This window comes from Bactrocera oleae, chromosome 2 (assembly GCF_042242935.1).
Source record: "Bactrocera oleae isolate idBacOlea1 chromosome 2, idBacOlea1, whole genome shotgun sequence".
NCBI lineage: Eukaryota > Metazoa > Arthropoda > Insecta > Diptera > Tephritidae > Bactrocera > Bactrocera oleae.
This window is the reverse complement of record NC_091536.1, coordinates 99,319,224-99,339,184: the sequence shown is the minus strand read 5'-3', so window position 1 is coordinate 99,339,184 and position 19,961 is coordinate 99,319,224. Positions and strand designations below refer to the sequence as shown.

The following is a 19,961-nucleotide window of genomic DNA, read 5'->3' as shown; positions in this document are numbered from 1 at the left end:
TATTTTTTTTTCTCATTGAGGGTAAATTTTAAAGAACTTTAAAAATACAACAGTTCGGCAATATAATTTCAATTAAAATGATTGAAATTATATAATAATAAATATAAAACAAATAAAAAAATATAAAAATATATAAAATATATTTATAATTTTTTTTCCTTAAACGACACGATTATAACAACTAACTTTAAAAGTTTATCTATACATACATATTTATGCACGTACGTACTATTTTTGAGTTCCTTCGAATTCCGTGATTTTTTTAACTTACTATGCCAAATGCAGTCCACATTTTTATAAATAATTTAAATTTTCAAGTTACCAAAATAACGGTTTATTGCCAACAACTGTTATCAGAAAACTATAGAAAACCCTAATCAGCACGTAATCTTCGATTAATTTATGTTCTATCCAATATTTTCCTAATCCAATTATTTACCCAGGCTTGTTAATATTCACATTGAAACGTTTATAACAGTAGGAATATGTTTCGATTAATTTATGTTCTACTTTAATTTTCAAGTTTAGCTTGAGTTCATATACAAATATTGCTAATTAATTAGTATTTAGTTTAGTTATTAATACAGTTCTCATTATGTGTGTATGTTTTTCCAAGATACCTAAATGTACTAACGATTACGTTTAATGCAAAATGTACAGATTACGCTTAATGCAGAGCTAACTTAAAAACATTCGAAATATGTACAAACACACATGTATTGAATTATTATTGAATTCTTTTAGTTAGCTAGTTAGTTTTAAAAAAATTATCTCGGTAATATTTTAATTCTTCAATACTATCTTGTAGGTCTTCTAAACTTCGATGCAGTAAACGTTTTTCGGGTGCTGATTTTTGTACATCGGGTCTCCATCGGCGGCACAATTCCTTTATACTCGAGATATCGATAACACGGTAATGCATGTAATCGTTAACGGATGGCATGTGGTGGCGTAAAAATAGTCTGTCCATATATATAGAATTACCAGCTAAGGGACATTTACCCTTAGGAACATGTTTTTGTAGGTAATCCAAAAGTATGCTCTCGGCACGCTCTGGTGTAATATCTGATTCCAAGCACTTTTCGACTAAACCGGATTCGTTATGCTGTTTCACGCACCATTCGTTCATTTGCTCGAAAACTTCTTTTGGGTGATTTATAGCAAAGCACAATCCCTCTGTTAAAACTTTCAGATCCTTGTCCGTAATCAGACAAGCTACTTCGATTATTTTGTCAGAAATCGAGTTTAACCCAGTCATCTCAAGGTCCATCCATACAATTGCGGAATTGTCAGCTAACAATTTTGGAACGGTCTCCATATTTACCGACAATTTTGAAATTGAGTGATGATTTTCCCATTGAGATTTTGAAACAATGGATGTTAACGAAAGTATACTTCCACGTGTAAAGAATTTTAGCATTTCGTGAATTAAATCAATGATGTGTTACGAAATATGTATAAAAGAGACCTGAGGAAAGTGCCAGTTTGGATAGTTGCCAGTTAAACCAACCCATTTATACATAATCAATAATGCCAGAGACAAAATGTGACATGAGAACAAAGATGACGTCAGGAAAGAAATATTGATAATTTTTAAACAAAAACACAAACACTTTTGTAAACCATTGAAATAAATTTTATTTATAATTACGACGTAATTAATATTGAACGCGAACTTTAAAATGTAATTCCATCACTCTTGATCATAATTATATTTTTTTATGAAACACTAATGTTCGTGCATCTGTAACATGTTTTTACTACATTTTATGGCACTAAATATGTGCTATTTTTCTAAGCTAATATTTTCTGTGTATCGGAGTTTCGATAGCTGTGACTTGCTGGGTATATATATATATGAATTTTAATATGTTTTTAAACTTCGTCTGCACCCTGCGTTATTATGACATTTGGAGTACGATTTTGTGGTAAATAAAAATTTTGATACTGTGAAATTAATTGTATGCAAGTGTTTTCTTTGCTGAAATATAACAATAAAAGGATTTAAAAAAAGATTGTCAGTAAATGCGTCCTTATTATTTTGTGATATCTAATTGTGTAAATAAAAATGTCTTTTAATGAACGCCCCACCACATCGAAGGATACTTCATTTGACTCTTTCTATACGGAGGTAAGTATATGCTTGTAAAAAGCGGCAGTTGAATATCTACGCTACATGCGCTGTTGAGACATAGTAGCAGGAAAAACGTTAACAACAAGCAGGATTGTCGGTTATTCGCTTTTATTGTTTCATATTCTAAACTAAGTAAACATAATTGAAGAATACTAAAGCTAGAGAGGAAAAAAGTCATGAAAGTTGAACGACTTAACGACTTCACAGAATAACATATGTATAACTTTGTGAATAGGGATTGATATGAAATTATTAATATTTTGGACATTTCCGCAGGTTAAAGAAATAGAAAAACGCGATTCTGTTCTAACCTCTTCTCAACAAATTGATCGTTTACTTCGTCCAGGTTCAACATACTTCAATCTCAATCCATTCGAGGTACTACAGATAGAGCCTAGCGCTACTGTTGAAGAAATAAAGAAACGTTACCGCACACTCTCCATACTGGTGCATCCGGATAAGAACCAAGATAATAAAGATCGGGCCCAGACAGCTTTTGACATTATAAATCGGGCTTGGAAAACACTGGAAAATGATGTCACACGAAAAAAATGTCTCGATGTTTACGAGGAAGCGAAAGAAAGAACTGATCATATGGTTACAATAAATATTTTGTGTAAAAAATCTTAATAATCAAAAATATTTTGGAATTGCAGATTGCAGAGAAAAGAAAGAAGCTTCGAAAGGAGAGTAAAGGTTTTGAAAGCATCCCTGAAGATGACCCTGATAAATATAAACATGCCATATATGTGATGGTTATGAAATTGTTCGCTGATATGGAACGACGCCGGCAACAATTAGATCAACGAGATCAAGAAGAGCGAAAACGTAAACGCGAAACCGAAATCGAGGAGGAAGAAAAGAGAAAAGCTGATTTAGAATGGCAGAAGAATTTTGAAGAGTCGCGCCAAAGTCGTGTAAATAGTTGGCATGATTTTCAGTCCGGTGCCAGCAAATCTAAGAAGTCGAAAAAGCAAAAACGTATGCATGGAATGATTGTTCCTCCCAAATTTAAGCCTGAAACACGATAAACAAGTATGCACGTGCATATCTATAGCAACCACCTTTATAACATTATTTTTTATACTTCAAATTAAGTTCATGAATCAAAAAGCACGGATTCCATGTATTAAGGCTGAAAATATGTTCAATATATCATGCCTTTAAATGAGAAATAAGTATTCGGAGTTCGTTAAAATTGTCATTTAGTTGCCGCTCATTATACATACTATGTAACTAAAAATAAAAAAATTGACATTATTACATTTTGTAAAATACAGCCAAATGGATATATTTTAGAGCAACAAATTATTTATAAAATATGAGTTTTTTTTTAATTAGTATATCGTTGTTATAGCCCAAAGGACACACTTTTCGTTGGGAATCACAATGCTGTGTACAAGCTGGCAGTAAACACTATGTCTCTTTTTATGGCAGTTGACGCGTCTTCCATTTTGCTTTGCAGGGCGGGATTACCTATACGTATGGCTGCAGTTTTTACATCACGTAGGGTTTCATCCAATTGCTGTATACATCGCACAATTATGCCTTCTTGAACTTCAGTTAACTTCATTATTTCAGCAAACGGCTAATAGGAGTTATCGTTAAAAATTATTAATTAGAAATTTTTAAATCTGATTATAAATAAAAATCAGTTTTTGAAAAATATGTTTACAGCCACTAACTTAAATTAGCAGATCCAGCTTAGTGTTGCCCGAAAGGCAAAAAAAATTATATAAATTTAAAAATGTGAGTTAAACAGTTAAAGGAAATCTGTTAAATAATTTAAGTTATAGACTGCTTGCATTTTAAGCATAGAATATTAGAATTAATCACACACACACACCTTGTTGCGTGCCCATTCGTACACTACTTCGAGCAATCCAAAGTTCAGCCGATTTTCGGATTCTATAATTGTCTTATTTCGTAGTTCTTCGGCTAAAATAGTGTCGTTGATTTCTTCGAATTCTTTAACGCACTACATAAAAATATTTTAATTGTATGAATATATCAATTTAATAGTAACTACTCTGACTTGTTTTAACTTTTCTGGAATCCCCGGCTCTCCTTGAATTTTTCCTTGAAATACTAAACTCGAGAGTAATGCGGCGATTTCAGCAGGTTCAAGATCATTGAACATGTTACATAGTATTAGTTCCGTTATTAACAGCTCATTCTGTCCCATTTCACAAGCAACTTTTCCTTTCAGCGTGACTACAATAATAAATACATACATATAAAGAGAACTATATCAGTTTATGTATATTTTTCTATGTACGCATATTTAATAGTATAAGACTACTCACCCTCGTCCAAATCATCGATGTATTTTAGTGCGCGTAATACTTCCAATTTGTTGCAATAATCTGGATAAAGGGAGAGGTTTTTAGTAGAATTCTTAAATTTCAATTCCTCAATACGCCGTTCCAACACTTTACGCTCGTAAACCGTAGCGAATTCTTGTTCAAATCCAGCAATATTTGTATGGGGTAGCAATGTGAGTAGCTGTTTCCACAAATGTTCTGTATAGCGAATTTGAACCAACTCATTCTCTTCACTTATATTAACATCTTTGGAGAGGTTAATACACTTAACCGCCTCTGTATTGTCTATGTAGTTTTGATTAAGTATTTGTAATTCACTCACTGCCTTAACGACAGTTGCGCCTGGTGGAGAGTCCTTAAAACGTTCGATTTGCCGTTGTTCCCAATTGCGAATTATAATGTCTCCATCAACTTTAATATTGCTTTTTGTAATTTCAACTATATCGGCGGCTTTTGCGTCAATTACACAATGACCACCAATACCTTCGGGATGAAATAACTTGTTCTGTGGGGTCAGCGATACTATTTTGCAGTACATTTCTCCACGATGAAGATTATTATCCTTTAAATATAGTTTCGTAACAGTGTGATAATCAGTAGGAAAATGTGCATTACTTGTATACCTTCGGATCACTTGCGGAGAATTGATGGTCAAGCACTAATAATCTGTAGACAGTATCTTTTCCTGGGGTAGTCTTTATGGCAAGTAATATACCCAATTTGTTGTAGTGTTTGCCTTGGGTAACCAATAGTATACGGCCCACCTTCAGCTCTTTAGCTATTTTAGGTTGAGACAGTAAATATTTCTGTGGAAAAAAGGTAATATTAAGAACGTAAATGCAAAATATCTCAGAGAATCATACCATGATACGTTGTTTTTCAATAGTATATTCTTGGGCGAGATCATAAAAGCGACACAGAGGCTGCAGTTGTTCTCCCAGCTCGGGTAGTTGAGAGAATTTATCAAGCGCAACTTCCAGTTGTTTTTTTTGCATTGGTAATTGCAGTTTTTGATTAAATTCTTTGAAACTGAACTGTATTATATCCTCAACTTTAATGCTCTCAATGCGTAGACAAGTTAGAATAACGGCATAACGTAATATGAATTGTGACTGCAATTTTTCTGGTTGACCAAGTATCATGGAGCGTAGATCCATCGAGGGTGGAACTTGAGATTTACACAATAATATAACAGTACCATTTTCATCATGACCACGTCGTCCGGCACGTCCAGCCATTTGAATATATTCACCAGGTTTTAGATTACGCACTTCAAGTCCGTCATATTTACGATGCGAGTCAAAGATCACAGTACGCGCTGGCATGTTAACACCCATAGCAAATGTTTCCGTAGCGAATAGTAGTTTAACTAAACCCGATTGGAATAGCATTTCCACTATTTCCTTCAGTATGGGTAATATACCACTATGGTGCACGCCGATTCCACGTTCCAGTGAATCTTTCATGGATAGAACTTGTGGTAGTTGGCGATCTGGTGGTTTTAGTTTCTGTAAGCATTGTTGGAAAAATTTCTGTACAGAACCTTTTTCACGTGCAGTATTTAAGTCAACTGATTGTAATGCCTAGAAGTAAAAAGTATGTGTAAGTTTAAAAAATACATATAATTATGTTAAGTAAATTATGGTACCTGCAAATTAATATCGCAGCGATTACGCGATAATGTGAATGCTACTACAGGCATTTTGTTATTACGCTTCAAAAAGTCTATTAGTCCAATCCACATGTTCTGGTCTCGTTTAGCGCTAACAAAATTTTTTGACGGCCGCACACTTTGTCCCCCTTTTGTTTTGGCCTGCATATCTTTTTGGCGTTCTACCGCCTTTACATAATTTTCTTGTAAAAATTTACCATTCCCGTCAACTAGTAGAAATATATCATCTTTGCTTTTACCGCCACATCCAGTATAAATGTAGTGCATAAGAGGAACAGGTCGTTTAAGTGTACTTATTACATATACTTTCCTTTTCTTGGTACTGCCAACCCATTCCGCTAATTCCATTGTATTAGGCACCGTAGCGCTTAGCATTATTATATTAACATGATCTGGAAGTAATATTATTACCTCTTCCCATACGTGTCCACGCTCTGGGTTGTTTATATAATGCACTTCATCGAAAATCACATATTCTAGATCTCTGGTTATTTCACTTCCACAATAAAGCATGGACCGAAGAATCTCTGTTGTCATAATAAGACACGAAGCAGTGGGATCAATCTGCAGGTCGCCCGTTATTAACCCAACGTCCTTAAATGTTTTTTTAAAATCTCTATATTTTTGATTGGACAATGCTTTTATTGGGGATGTGTAAATTGTACGCGTTAAATCGCGCTGCGATAATGCTATTGCATATTCCGCTACAACTGTTTTCCCAGCGGATGTGTGTGCTGCTACAAACACATACTGTCGCTCTTCTAATTTAAGGATGGCTTGCTTTTGGAACACATCTAACTCAAAGGGGTAACTCATTGCGGGACATGGAATTTTTTCTTTGAAGTTCGTAATAGGATGTGATATGTCGATCATTTCCGCCCATTCGCTGCTAAAAGTGGATTTCATGTTTGTATTTGAAATTTCCAAAACCGGTTTAAGGTCTGGTCCCATAATATGCTCGTCTACATCTTTAAATTCTGTTGAATAGTTGAATGTATCAGCGCAATCTACTTCCGTTGGTTCTTCAGTCAATTTCAACCATTCCTGTACATCCATATCCTCTTCCAAATTTTCTAACAGATTGATATTTTCATTATTTCTTAAATTCGCAACTTCGGAATACGACTGTATTCTATTTTCTTCGAATATATAGCCATTGCGAAAACCAGGTGGCACTGTCAGCAGTTCTATCCCAAAGTCGAATTCAACGACTAGCTTTTTTATTTCTCCAGGTGGTTCATCAAATCCACCGGGCCAGAATGGAAAATTCATCGATGAACCTCGAATTGACTCTTCCAACAGTCCCGGTTCTCGACGCATTGAGGTGGAATTGCATGCGTTGGCACCGACATCTTCCAAATCTATCTCAACAAATTCAATTATCGTGCCAGTGATATAGTCACGACGTGGCACTAATTTTGTGCTAGCAGAACCTCTCGACAAATGTAGCAAGCGTGTTGCATTGTAATGTCGCGGAATTGTGTCCGGTAAAGGATTATTTATTGGTAATTCCGGACAAATAATATAGTTTTGTAATTTTTTAATATTCTCATCCATTTTTGTTCTTAAACTGGTATGACATACACACTTATATGTATTTACGAATGTCAGGTGGAAACACATTAAGCAATTACACTATGCGACAGTATTGTGAAAATTTACATACTTCGAAAATCTTTTTGGCATAGTAACGCCGCATCTCCAAACAGAGAACGTATATCATATATACGATGATATACGTTCTCTGTTGACATCTGTTGTTGTTGTTGTAGCGGCAGAATTTTTAATTGAAATCTGTCAAATACATTGCCATTGAGGTTAGCAATGATTTTGTGTGGGGATTTGCAGAGAACATAAAATAATAATATGAATGAAAATTAATATAGTATAACCAGAGAATGTAAATGGACGAGAAGGCAGAGAAAGTATATGTTCTTCTAAGTTCTCTGGATTCTCTATAAATCTACGATCTCTGGCGTGCATACCGATCGTAAAAATTGAAAATTTTCGGCAACATGGATTTGATTGTGACGAAGAAGATGCGAGAATAAAATAGAATCGACGATAAAATGCCCGAAACAACCAGACAGCGAAATTCATAGTTACCAGAATGTTGGAGTGGCGAAGTTTTATACGGGGCATCTCGACAGGCAATTTAAGAGAAAGAGGTGATGTAGATTGCCTCCTCTATCACCAGCTGGCTGTTTGGGAGTACATGATGACCCATGTAGGAAGGGTATGAGCGGTGCCAGCTTGAAATGGTACCTAAGGCACCAACAGGATGGAAGATTTCTTGAGGAAGACGAAAAGCTCGCTCGTAACAGGGTGAGAGACAATGCCTCGTTTGTCTCAGGGGGACGGAAAAATGGTAACACTGCGTCCGCTAGCAAGCGGAGCAGCGGGATTCGGAGTCGTCGCCCGGTCAACGCAACCCCGACCGTAAGGCGAGGTAGCGAAAAGGCATCGCCACCAACCACCCAAACCAAAAAACCTAAGAGCGGTAAGATAACGCCACAGGGACCACCAAATTCCAAAAGGAAGAGGAAAAACCATGAACAGGGGACCGAAGGCCAACAATCCGCCTCAAATCCTCCAAGTAGTGGAGACACAGTGCAGATATGCGGATGCTTTAAAAGGCATACGGATGGCTGTGCTCTTCAAGATCTCGTCATAGAAGAGATATACAGGGGGTGTGGGTACCCAGTATCCTTTCATGGTGTGTATTTCAAACGTGGAATGCTACATGTGGATTGCAAGGACGAGAGTACTGCTAACTGCCTAAGGGAGATTGGTTCCAAGCTGGAAGGATGGCAACGCGGAGGACGGCAATGGTGAGGACCAGTTCCTCATTGAACCGATCCAGCGTGGAAATTGCCCAGGTGAACCAGAATCACTCGCCGGCAGCCTCAGCTATCATTACTAGTAAAAGTAGAGGTCTTGACCTCCCAAACGTATTCCTAGGAATATAGATTGGGTTCCCTTTCGAGATATGCTGGGTTAAATGTAAGTAGGGTGGGGCAGCTAGACAGAGGTACAACGGCTTCCGAACTGGGGAGCAGATAGTCTGCGCTTAACCAGTCCATCACAGATGCATATGCATATCTCTTAAAGATGATCATCAAAAAGCGAAGCTGTCCTTGGTGATCAAGCATACTCTCGGAACTTAGGAAATCAGTACGCAGGCTTTTCAACAAAGCCAAGCGTACGGGGAACTGGGAAGAGTATAAATGGCAACTTAAATATTTACAATAAAGATATTAGGTCTGCAAAACACCATAGTTTTAGGCAATTCTGAAAAAGGTCTCCTCAACATCTTATACAGCAAGGCGGCACATTGCTCTGGCCAGAGATAAGACTGACCCAGTATTAGCCAGTGCAGAAGAAACAGGTACGACTCTTTTGCTTGCGTATTTCCCGGAGACAATCCGGGAAGACCAATGTCAACTTGTAGTCGAACAAAAGCCAGCTTTCTCGGATTAGATAGTCGCAATACAGCTTTTTACAGCAAACTCAATCAAGTGAGCTATGGCTTCTTTCTCGAAGTGTAAGTTTCCGGAGGCTGAAGGCATCTTTCCAGCACTTCTGCAACAGAGAGAGTAAGTCTTACCGCCCCGCCTTGTTCGACCATGGCGGACTGCAAAAGTGATCTTTATACCCAAAGTAGGAAGAAAGGACTATTAACTGGCGCAATCCTTTAGGCCAATTAGTCTCACTTCCTTCCTCAGGAACCTATCCGTTGGGGGCAAAGAGTTAGAGATGACTTATGTGGTCAAATATCTGAGCCTCACTTTGGATTCCAATCTTCGTTGAAAGCATAATGTGGATTTGACAATCGATTTTCCGGGAGATCCTGGATCATGAGACCGATTATTTCGTATGGGGCGGTGACTTGGGCTTCGAAAGCATCGCAGACTTCGGTAGGACTTAAACTATCAAAACTGCAACGACTTGCCCGCATCTGCGCATCGGGTAAAATGAGAACGTATGCGATTTTCGCGCTGGAGGTCACACCGGTTCACCTAGTAATCAATCTAGAAGCCAAACACAGAATGCTTCAAATTACAGCAAAAGGTTTTAACAGAGGAAAGGTAATCTCGTCCCAACAAATAGAGGCCAGCATTACCCAAATGTTAAACTCCACAAGGAAGTTTAAAGACATCCTTGGTAGCAAAGCCGAATGGAATGATTTCACGTAACCAAGTACACCTGGGTGCTAGGTTACAAGGGTATAGCCGGGAACGAACTGGCTGACGAGCTTGCCCACTCTGCAGCTTCCACTAAAATGGTAGGAGCGCAAGAAAGGGATAAACGATCACAAGTACATGAGAGTTTCGAGTACTTTTGTCAGCTCGGCTAAACTCATATAAATTTTAAAATAAACCTCTAGTAGCCTAATCGAAAGATGACTATACTGATAGTATATTTTCTTCATTTTTCTATATTACCAAATTTTTAATAAAAACATGGAGAGTCTTAAATAATTTTATTCAACTGAACATATATAAAAAATGTCGCCCCTATTAGTGTCAGTCGCATATTTCATGCAAATTTGTAGGTACGAGAAGCCTTATACATGGCGATTTTAACAAATTTTCCGCACTATTACAGACTTCTACATAAATAAATGCTACTAATGTAATTTTACATATGGATTGAATACCTAATAACATTTTATTACACTAACTCTTATTTACGGTGGTTGTACCAGGGATTGGACCTGTCCTCTGGTAGTGTGCACCGCAAGCATAACTTCACGCTGCATGCGACAGAGAAAAAAAAACAATGAACATCTTGAAATAGAATTTGCACACTTTGGAATACGCATGTGGCATGTGCACTTAGTTTTATTAAGACACCTCATTTATTTTACGGAACGTTACCTTATGTATTAGTACGAATATGAAAGCAAAAATAAAAGTCGATGATTATAAATAAAAATACGACAGCAATAACAAATTCTATTTCTCAGTAGACGCCATTTATATGTGGAACAGGGACGTTATTGTCCTGTGGTTCGATTCGTCGCCTTGCGTTGGACGAGGATGCGTTGGATGCGATAGCAGTGACAGTTACCTTTTCCGCCTCTATGCGACCAGAGAGAAAAGTGGCTAAGCGTTCCTGAATAGATAATCGAATTTGTGAATATTTCCCTTTAAAATTTCTTTTGTCTATATGTTACCAAATAGCTATTAGTGATGATTTGAAGACCACCATAGAAGGTCAAGGCGCGCTTAATTATTGATTCAGCTTCATGCTTGGACATATTTTTAACCTTATCCAACTTCGTAATGCTAATAATGCGGTTGTTAAAAATTATAATGTGATGAACGACCTCAGTGGTGGTGTGAGACAACTTTCTGAAATATAGTAGCGAAAAGGGGAAAATTATATATGGGTAAAAATTATAAATATTTTCCAAATTTTTTTTTGAAAATATATCAAGTTGTATTAGTACTTTGGGAAGTTCGAAGCGATGTGTGCACTAAAATTCACCAGATGCACTAAACGTCGAGCTGACTCCCGTGTCAATAAGACAATTAACTGTTCGAGACTCACTGGTCTGGCTTGGTTTTCTGGCTCGTCTTCACTCAGATAGTCCCAAAGTTCTTTGGCTTTTTGTAGAGCCAACTTTGGATCCGTAGCTATCTGAAAAGATGACAAAAAAGTACAGCTTTTACAAAATAATAAAGCAAACGAAATTAAAAAAGCACATCGATAGTTTTCGAAAAGCGACCCTTCATTGGCGATGTGACATAAAGTTAAGTTTAGTAGCTTTATTTTATAAAGAATATGGATAATAGATGATTGAACCTTTGACATTGATTGAACTTTTTGATTGATTTAATTTGACATTGCAAAAGCAAATTTGCAAAAATAGGTCAAATATTCTTGTTTTGTTCGCACTTGTTATTTTAACAATGTTGGCTACACATATCGTGGAAAAAGTACTTCTTATGTAAGTAAGTTCTTATGCTTATATCTTTGAATTTTGTTATATTCGACAAATTAGTTTGTCAAAACATGTAAAACGAACAAAAATAATATTTATCTATTAGATATTGGAGGAATTCTGCCTTAAATTATTTCCATTGTCAAATAACTATGAGACCTACTTAACCTATTCTTCTTCATGGCCTGATAGGGTTAGTCCCTGGCCTTAGGTCGCGAATGAGTGAGGTTTCTTGCAAAAGATATTATATTTGAACGCTTACCAACTCGGCTGCATAGATAAGTATATTAATGGCTTCCCTGCTTTGTTTCTTTAATGCTCTTGCTTCGGCGAGGGTGCGCTGGGTTAGGCGACGTTTAAGCTTGCGTGAGAATCGTTGACCGTGATGTATTGCCTTAATGGCGCCTTTCTCGTTTTCAACCACAGTACTCTTATCTTCATCGGCTGGTGCTGAAATGCATATGTATGTATACTTATAATGATATTAAAATATTAATGTATATGTACAAATAAGTTTTAAGGTTAAGCGTACTATACAATAGTTAAACATTCATAAGTTGCACAAAAGATCATCTTGAACCTTACCGAGTCTCCTTGAAACATTTTGGAGAGATTCGCTTATCAGCTTAGAGTTTTGTTTCTTTTGTGATTTTTCGCCCGAAATAAATTACATTTTTGAACTTAACATTACTTTTATAAAGTTAATCAAATAGCAAAACATGATAACCTCGACATTTAATTAAAATATGCGCATACATATATATGTGTTACAAAAGGCTGCGGTTGCGGTATATGCAAATTAGTATAGGTCTACACATTTGTTTTATTTTTGAAAGAATTTGATTTCAAGATAAAAACAATAATTTTTAACGTAAAAATTTTCTCACCATCCGTTTGATCGCCTGGTAGAGGCACTAAGTATTTATCTACGAATTTGTCCCCAACTGTGAAGGCTTCGTCCAGCCGTTCCGCTGCATATGCCGTTAGTGAACTTTCCAATACAGTGCTGCCGATCTGTTTGACTGAATCGGCGCGCTTCAACACCGGCCGCACAAGATGGTCCGACATGTACTCCTTTGTATTCCAATACATCTTCAAAAACACTTTCCGTGAAATATTTAAACATTGAATTGAAGTAAATCATTACCATTTCTGGTGGCAAATAAACGAGTGGTATACGCTGTTCTAATAAGTCCAAACTTTTACACATAACGCCATCCAGATGCTTTAGAGGCGCTTCGAAAAGTTTGACTGCCGGTTGCACAGACTCATAGGCGGCGAAAATTGTAGATTCGGCGGTTTCAAAATACCAATTAAATAGCCGGTTATTGTGTTTAACTCTGCCATAAAGATCCTCGATACGCTTAAAACTTGTCTCGACCAATGGAATGCTGACAATTCTATCGACAGATTCTAAATGCATTTTGCTGATCGGCGCATTAGCTTTGAAAGAAAATTATTGAAAGGAAGAATATATTTATATTCCATTTGTTTACAACTAACCCATTATGAAAACTATTAAATATTTGTTTGTTTTTTATCTCCACGATTAATTCAACACATAAATTCTTTGCAGAAATCTTTGTATGTCACTTTCCGTTTTCAATCGTATATATAATATCTATTGACATCCGTCCGAAAATGAATCTGTATATTTCTACATGAAGACTAAGAGTCGACTGCTTGGCGTTGTGCTTGGCGCTTTGCTTGCAAGTTGCTGATATTTTATACGAAATAACATTTTAGATCGTTGCTCATTTTTCGAGAAGTGAAACTAAACAGTAATCTTTAAAGAATTGACCTTTAATGCTTGACAACGACGGCGTCTACATCGTAATGCTGATAACAAAGCAGCGTAATACGATCATGCACTCATATTTTCGTTCCTGCATACCAAAACTTGCACACATGTGTGTGTAGGTATTCAATCGCGAATGATGTCCTATCGCGGTAACTGATCGCGCAAAGAACTATCTTCCCACTTTAAACTCTCCCGGCGTGTGTTTAATAATCTAAAGAAGTCGGGCACGAATGGAATGTGTGTGCGTACACCTTGTACATTTCAATGTACTCGAATATATATGTATGTATCATATACATATGTTTGTCTATCGCACGCGAGCATACGCCGTAAACTCAAAGTTCATTTAACATTAACTGAGAACCGAGTCTTTCGTAATTCACCCAAAGTACACTACAACGTTTTAAAACGGCTACCAACTAATTGAGTAATCGAATATAAAAGTAGACAAAACTATACCGATTGTGGAATCGATCGAAGCTTGCTATATTATCTGCTTGTTCCATTTCAACCGTCTTACATATTTCAAGCAAGCGTGCTTATTTTTATATTGAATTTGCGATAAATGCATTTAATCAGCCAGACAGTTTAATTGTAAACCCCATTAAAAGTCGGAGTATTCACCCACAATACCATAAATGAACCGTTATTGTAATGAATCTTCTATATATTATATAAAGGGTTTTCCACTTGGGGCGGGTGGTGATATACTGCATATACTGATATCCTTAAAATACCAATATAAGTAGAGTTTTATTTTAAACGACGTTTTGTCTCACCGTTGTCATCAATCGTGAGCGACGCGGAATGTTACACATCAGTAAATAGTTTTGTCCACTTAATAGTTGATTACAACACCTTTGGTTATATACCATACATATGTAAATATCAAAGTGATCCAAATTACCGTCTGTTCGTGTAAGCGATGACTGATATATATGAAAATAGACCACTATCACATGATAGAGTCTCTTGACGGGAACCATGTCTCTTTTTACATAACAAAAAAAGTATTTACTTATATACCTTACGTATGTAACGCAGCGGGTACCAAACAAAATACCCCAAACACATCCGACAAATTATCCACCTTCAAAGCAGCCATGACTACCAACCAAAGTAGATTGGCTGCTAAAAGAGGAAAGGAAATGAAGAATCGTAAGAAATCCTTGAATCAAGTGAGGAAAAGCCGGCAGGTCCCCACCCGGAGTTTGACTCCTCGGAAATCCTTAATGGCAACTGAAGAGGCCTCGTGCTCGCATTTGGCTGGCCCCTCTAGAGGACCCAGGCGAAAAGCTCCTGCGGTGCATTAAGCTGCAAAACTAGCAACTGATAAAGGAGGAGAAACCCAACAAAACCAGCAAACCATTACTTGTGGCCATATGTAAGGAGTCGATAGGGGCTCTATCGTAAGCTGAAAACAAAATCATTTTTGGTAGACGCAAGGCCAGACTGAAAATCTTCCAAGGCGACAAAGCGGCTAACGAAGTCGCCACTAAAGAGTATGTTCCCATAACAGTCGGGTCTACGTAACCAGAACGGACCCTGATTTTATCCGGCAAAGGACTGTGAACTCGGCAAAATTCTGCCGCTACAACAACAACACTGAAGAGGACGACACCAGCCAGCAAGATGTCCCAGAAGCTCAGATGCGTGCAGATTAATTTGCAGCAACGAAATGTGCTATAGCGTGTACAGTAGTTAAAACATATTTTACAAACAAAACGAAGGTAAACGAAGAACATGCATTATCATTCTACCTATAGCACAGCAGATACAACAGTGGTAAAGGGGGAGGAAGAAAGAGAGAGGAGAAACAGATAGTCTGATCGTTGACGAGAGTGTCCGAGGAACCATCAATGTCGGATCACTCCTGGATACTCTTCAACATTTGTGAGAAATCCAATACTCCGCTCCAATATCGAAATCCCAGAAGAACAGCATGGGATAAATTTCACAAGATGGCCACAAAAAGCTTAGTAAATACCAACTATTAGAATAAAATCAATACAGTTCAAGAATTAGATGAAGAGGTGGAAAAGTTAGAAAAAGGCGCTTTCAATCAAACTACACCATTAAAGGTTCTCAAAAAGAGGAAATCGCCTCCTTGGTGGAACGTTGACCTTACCAACCCCAGAACTCACTTGAGAAAAGCCACCAGTGAAAGTTATAGGACCAAAGTAGAAGGGACCTTCAACAATATAGAAATAAGCACGATTAATGATTCTCTGTCACATGGCGGCATAGACGACATGGTTTTGATGCAGGATGTCTTTAAGTTCACTGGCAGGTCAACTCCAATTGTCAATAATTTGGGTTCCCGGTCACAGGAACATTATTGGCAACGAAAAAGAACCATACTATGTCCGCTAGGAACGATCAAAAGAGATCTTTATATGATTATAATAGATTGTGCATCAGCAGCGCAAATCGAGCCGGTGGTGGCAGCACTCCTACCTACCTAGCTAAATGTTTGTAAGAACTGCCTTCAGTAGTTGAGAAATCAACGAGCCATAAACGTGTTTTATTGAGCCTAACGAAGGGAACGAATTAATGCTACATCGGGTTATGTCTGTCTGAAAAAGAAATAAAGAGAAAAAGATTCAGTACTATTAAAATATAAGTATAATTACATAAGTGTAAAGCAATTTTGTGTACTAACAGTCAGATTAACGTATCATAAGTTATGCGTCTACTTCTTCTATGTTTTAAGATATGTACCTCTCATTCTGGCCTATGTATTATATATGACATAAGATAATTATGAAGGACCGAAATTCTCGGTATATGGGGGTATACTTGAAAATTTACCCACTTACCGCCTATAACAAACTATACACTCATACATAATGTGATATGTGATATGGGTTTCTTTTCAAATATCTTTTTGTGTGTACCCATTTAGTTTACAATTCCTGACATCACATGCTACATACTTATGCATATTGTTAAGATGTGTGTTTGTTTATAATTCTATATGCATTTTTGAGTCTTAATTATTTAGATTAGAACTGCGGCATGTTCTATGATAAACATGCTCAAATATTATATATTTGAATAAAAACAAAAAATACTCGTATATGAGTATTATGGAATAATTATATTTTGTAACCTTCTGAGAATTCGAAGGAATACGTAAACGGACTTACCTCAAGGTATCATAACTTTTACTTAAGTTATAATTTGAAGATATGTGCAGACCATAATACAAGCCGAAATCTATTTTCATTTCCATTCTGATGACCATATACCCCAAAATGGATTTTGTGCAACATGTTGCTGAGGTATAAATATTATATATGGATATATTCTGAATTCTGCTTACATATGTATGTACATATGTATATTGCCTGAGTGATTTCTCAAAAAATGTGTGCGATTCACCTACTTCATAACTATGCATATTTTTCTTTACAAAATTTAGTGTCAGAAATATGAACCTGCTAGTAACAACATTCGTCTTTATCTGATATAAAAATTATGGTAGTATTATGTAATTCACACAATACAAATTTTCAAGCATCAAAAATTAAAAAAAAGATTAATGTCGATAAGTTTTGGCAACGCCCATGTACTGAATTACGCACATATCAGGTTCTGCAGGGAAAACTTATCATATAATTTTTACGGTAAAATCATCAATAGTGGTCCATTTGTAGGTGCGTAAAAATTTCCATTATTAGGGTACGAATAATCCATAGAAAAAATCAGTGTCAGTAAAAGTTTTACATCTCTATATAAACACCCTTGCTGCTGGCGAATATCAATAAATATGAAATATGAATGTGTAGAGAAAATTTGGAATCTATCTTGGTAGGAAATATGAACTTGTATATTGCGCAAGCAATCGTTAGTGCACATCCCTCATTATTTCTTCTGTATAATTTGTTGCATTCGGGAATAAAAATATTTGTGTACCCATACATGAATATCTAAGGACATATATATATTTGTATATAGAGAAAGCCAGCGAAGTGCAAACTGAATGACAGAGGAGTAATATTTGAAAATTTGAATGAAATGGATTCATACTATATTTATATTTTATTTATTCAGCTTAAATCAATTGTGTCACTGAGCAGGGTTGATTTTTAATAATTTTAAATTTTCTGTAGTTAAGAGTGCCGAAATTAATCAAATTCAAATAAATTTTCCATAAAAGATTTTTTTTTTTAATTCATTAACACAGAAAAAGAATAAACGTAATTTTAATACTTACGTGTATATTAATTACATATTTGCTTGTACAACTTCTTATGTGTATACATAAATTAACAAATAAGTCACGCATCCTTAAAAATTGCGTGTAAGCCACCCATCGGTAAAGTCACCGGTTTTTTCTGTTAATGTTTCTAACGCCTGAAATACAGACTTTATTAAGTCCTAATTGAAAGATTTATCTGAAACTTTTGTTAACAATACAGAGTCAGCGCTAATTCTTCCAATGTATTGGAGTTTCGGTAGCCGTGATTTGCTGGGTATTGTGCATGTGTTGCCATACTGTATATTATATTTTAGGTGTATAATATACAGTATTCTTTAATTCGCAAATAAAAATTTTATTACGAAGAGGTTTTAGATATACATACAAATGTACAAATTTTCGTCTTTCATCAAATTGTGCCAAAAAGTAGTCGATTGTGCACAAAGTGGCGACTAGGGTTGAAAGGGCGGGAAAATGCAACATAATGCGTACTTTTCCATTACTGGCCTAATATTTAATATGAAACCCTAATTATTAATGGATCCTTACGCACATATAGTAAAAATAAAGACTTTTTTAGACACTCATGTAAAACACATATGTACAAAATACCTGTGTTGTTTAAATTAGTGTGCGGCTTGCTCGCTAGTTTTAAATATTGGGCGCACTCTCTGTTCCATAGGAACCGTTCTAAATGTATATATTCTACTTGTATTTTGGTGAGGTCTTAAGAATGTTAAACCATAGAAAGTTGAATTAAATAACACCGTTGACTTTTAGAGGATACACCTATTTTATTTTACAAAAACGAATCAGTGGCCAACCAAGGCTTTTTGTTTTGTATTTGAAGTTTTCGATAAAGTGTGTTTTGAACAAGTCCAGCCAATAAAAAAGCATGGCTAACTTTTATGGTCACAAATAAAACTTTTGTTTTCAGGTAATTTAGTTGGAATTTGAATGAGGTCGATAGAGTTGAAGCGAGAACGAACATGATTGATTGTCGAAATTGTTGTAAGTATAAGTATTCATTTCGAGATTGATCAAAGTCTCTACTATATTATCTATTTCTGTTACAAAGTGAGTTATTTATTTTTTTCGTGCTTTCATAAGGATTTAAATAGAATCTCTAAATCATACATTTTTTAAAATACATGGGTCAAAGAAGAAAGGAAAAGAGATTTCCAAAAATTTCCAATAAGTGAATATGGAATCAAGCGTTAAGTAACAGTTAATACAAAAACAATATTAGCAATGTCCATTACACTGATGTAATGAAGTGAAGTTCATTATTTTGGTGATTGTTTTTATTTTACCTTCGTGTTTTTACGTGACGTAGTCTTCGCCACTCGCAAAAGCATCTCCAAGAGAACTCCCTCTCAGAGAATTTACTGTATATGAGATTGGTCATGATATCAAACAGAAAAGAGCAACAATGCCGTAATGGAAACAAAAGCAAGAACAATAAAAATGGAAAGGACAATGTTGCAGCAATAATAGGAGCAACAAATGTTGGCAAAGAAGAAGAAAAATTAAAGGATGAAGATGCACAAGCTACGGCAGGAGAGGAAGTAGGAACAAAAACAAACGTGAGTAGCATCCCTCTTGACTCCGTCTAAGACTTGATATCAAAATATATATGAACTTGCTCCCACATCTTAAATCCGTTTGAATTTTAGAATGTTTTAGTATTTTTAATTGACTTCCAAAGGTACATAATATTTTAACACAATCTAAAAGGTTGTGTTTCATGATATTTAATGGAAGCTCCTGGCTGTTTTTTAGTCAGTTGATTTAAAAGGCATATGTCTTCAAAAAAAAAATTTTAGAGCGTTTACGAAAAATATGAATTTCGAAATAAGTACGATAAAATACCACA

The 19,961-nt window shown here is 36.0% G+C and overlaps 4 protein-coding genes across 5 annotated transcripts; 1 reads left to right on the top strand and 3 right to left on the bottom strand.

The window, feature by feature from the left end:
- Positions 1-310: 310 nt before the first annotated feature.
- Positions 311-1,523, bottom strand: LOC106616146 (COP9 signalosome subunit 6). Its single transcript, XM_070106139.1, has one exon. The coding sequence runs from the start codon at positions 1,418-1,420 to the stop codon at positions 749-751; it is 672 nt and encodes a 223-aa protein (XP_069962240.1). The 5' UTR covers positions 1,421-1,523; the 3' UTR covers positions 311-748.
- A 260-nt stretch (positions 1,524-1,783) lies between these two features.
- LOC106616145 (dnaJ homolog subfamily C member 8) lies at positions 1,784-3,454 on the top strand. Of its 2 annotated transcripts, none has more exons than XM_036357546.2 (3): positions 1,784-1,928; positions 2,481-2,731; positions 2,791-3,454. In XM_036357546.2, the coding sequence occupies exons 1-3, from the start codon at positions 1,904-1,906 to the stop codon at positions 3,163-3,165; spliced, it is 651 nt and encodes a 216-aa protein (XP_036213439.1). In that variant the 5' UTR covers positions 1,784-1,903; the 3' UTR covers positions 3,166-3,454. The 2 variants fall into 2 exon arrangements, with proteins under 2 accessions (XP_036213439.1, XP_014088128.1); XM_014232653.3 differs by lacking the exon at positions 1,784-1,928 and adding an exon at positions 1,935-2,131 and having other exon boundaries at positions 2,411-2,731.
- tst (superkiller complex helicase subunit twister) lies at positions 3,392-7,725 on the bottom strand. The gene is made up of 7 exons (XM_014232650.3): positions 6,107-7,725; positions 5,322-6,041; positions 5,082-5,264; positions 4,441-5,020; positions 4,170-4,348; positions 3,981-4,112; positions 3,392-3,722 (listed from the first exon to the last, which is right to left on the bottom strand). The coding sequence occupies exons 1-7, from the start codon at positions 7,685-7,687 to the stop codon at positions 3,519-3,521; spliced, it is 3,579 nt and encodes a 1,192-aa protein (XP_014088125.3). The 5' UTR covers positions 7,688-7,725; the 3' UTR covers positions 3,392-3,518.
- A 3,196-nt stretch (positions 7,726-10,921) lies between these two features.
- Positions 10,922-13,804, bottom strand: Lsd-1 (lipid storage droplet-1). Its single transcript, XM_070106138.1, has 7 exons — positions 13,584-13,804; positions 13,228-13,523; positions 12,968-13,172; positions 12,343-12,530; positions 11,586-11,776; positions 11,310-11,487; positions 10,922-11,248 (listed from the first exon to the last, which is right to left on the bottom strand). Exons 1-7 carry the CDS (start codon positions 13,585-13,587, stop codon positions 11,096-11,098), a joined length of 1,215 nt encoding a protein of 404 aa, XP_069962239.1. The 5' UTR covers positions 13,588-13,804; the 3' UTR covers positions 10,922-11,095.
- Positions 13,805-19,961: the final 6,157 nt, after the last annotated feature.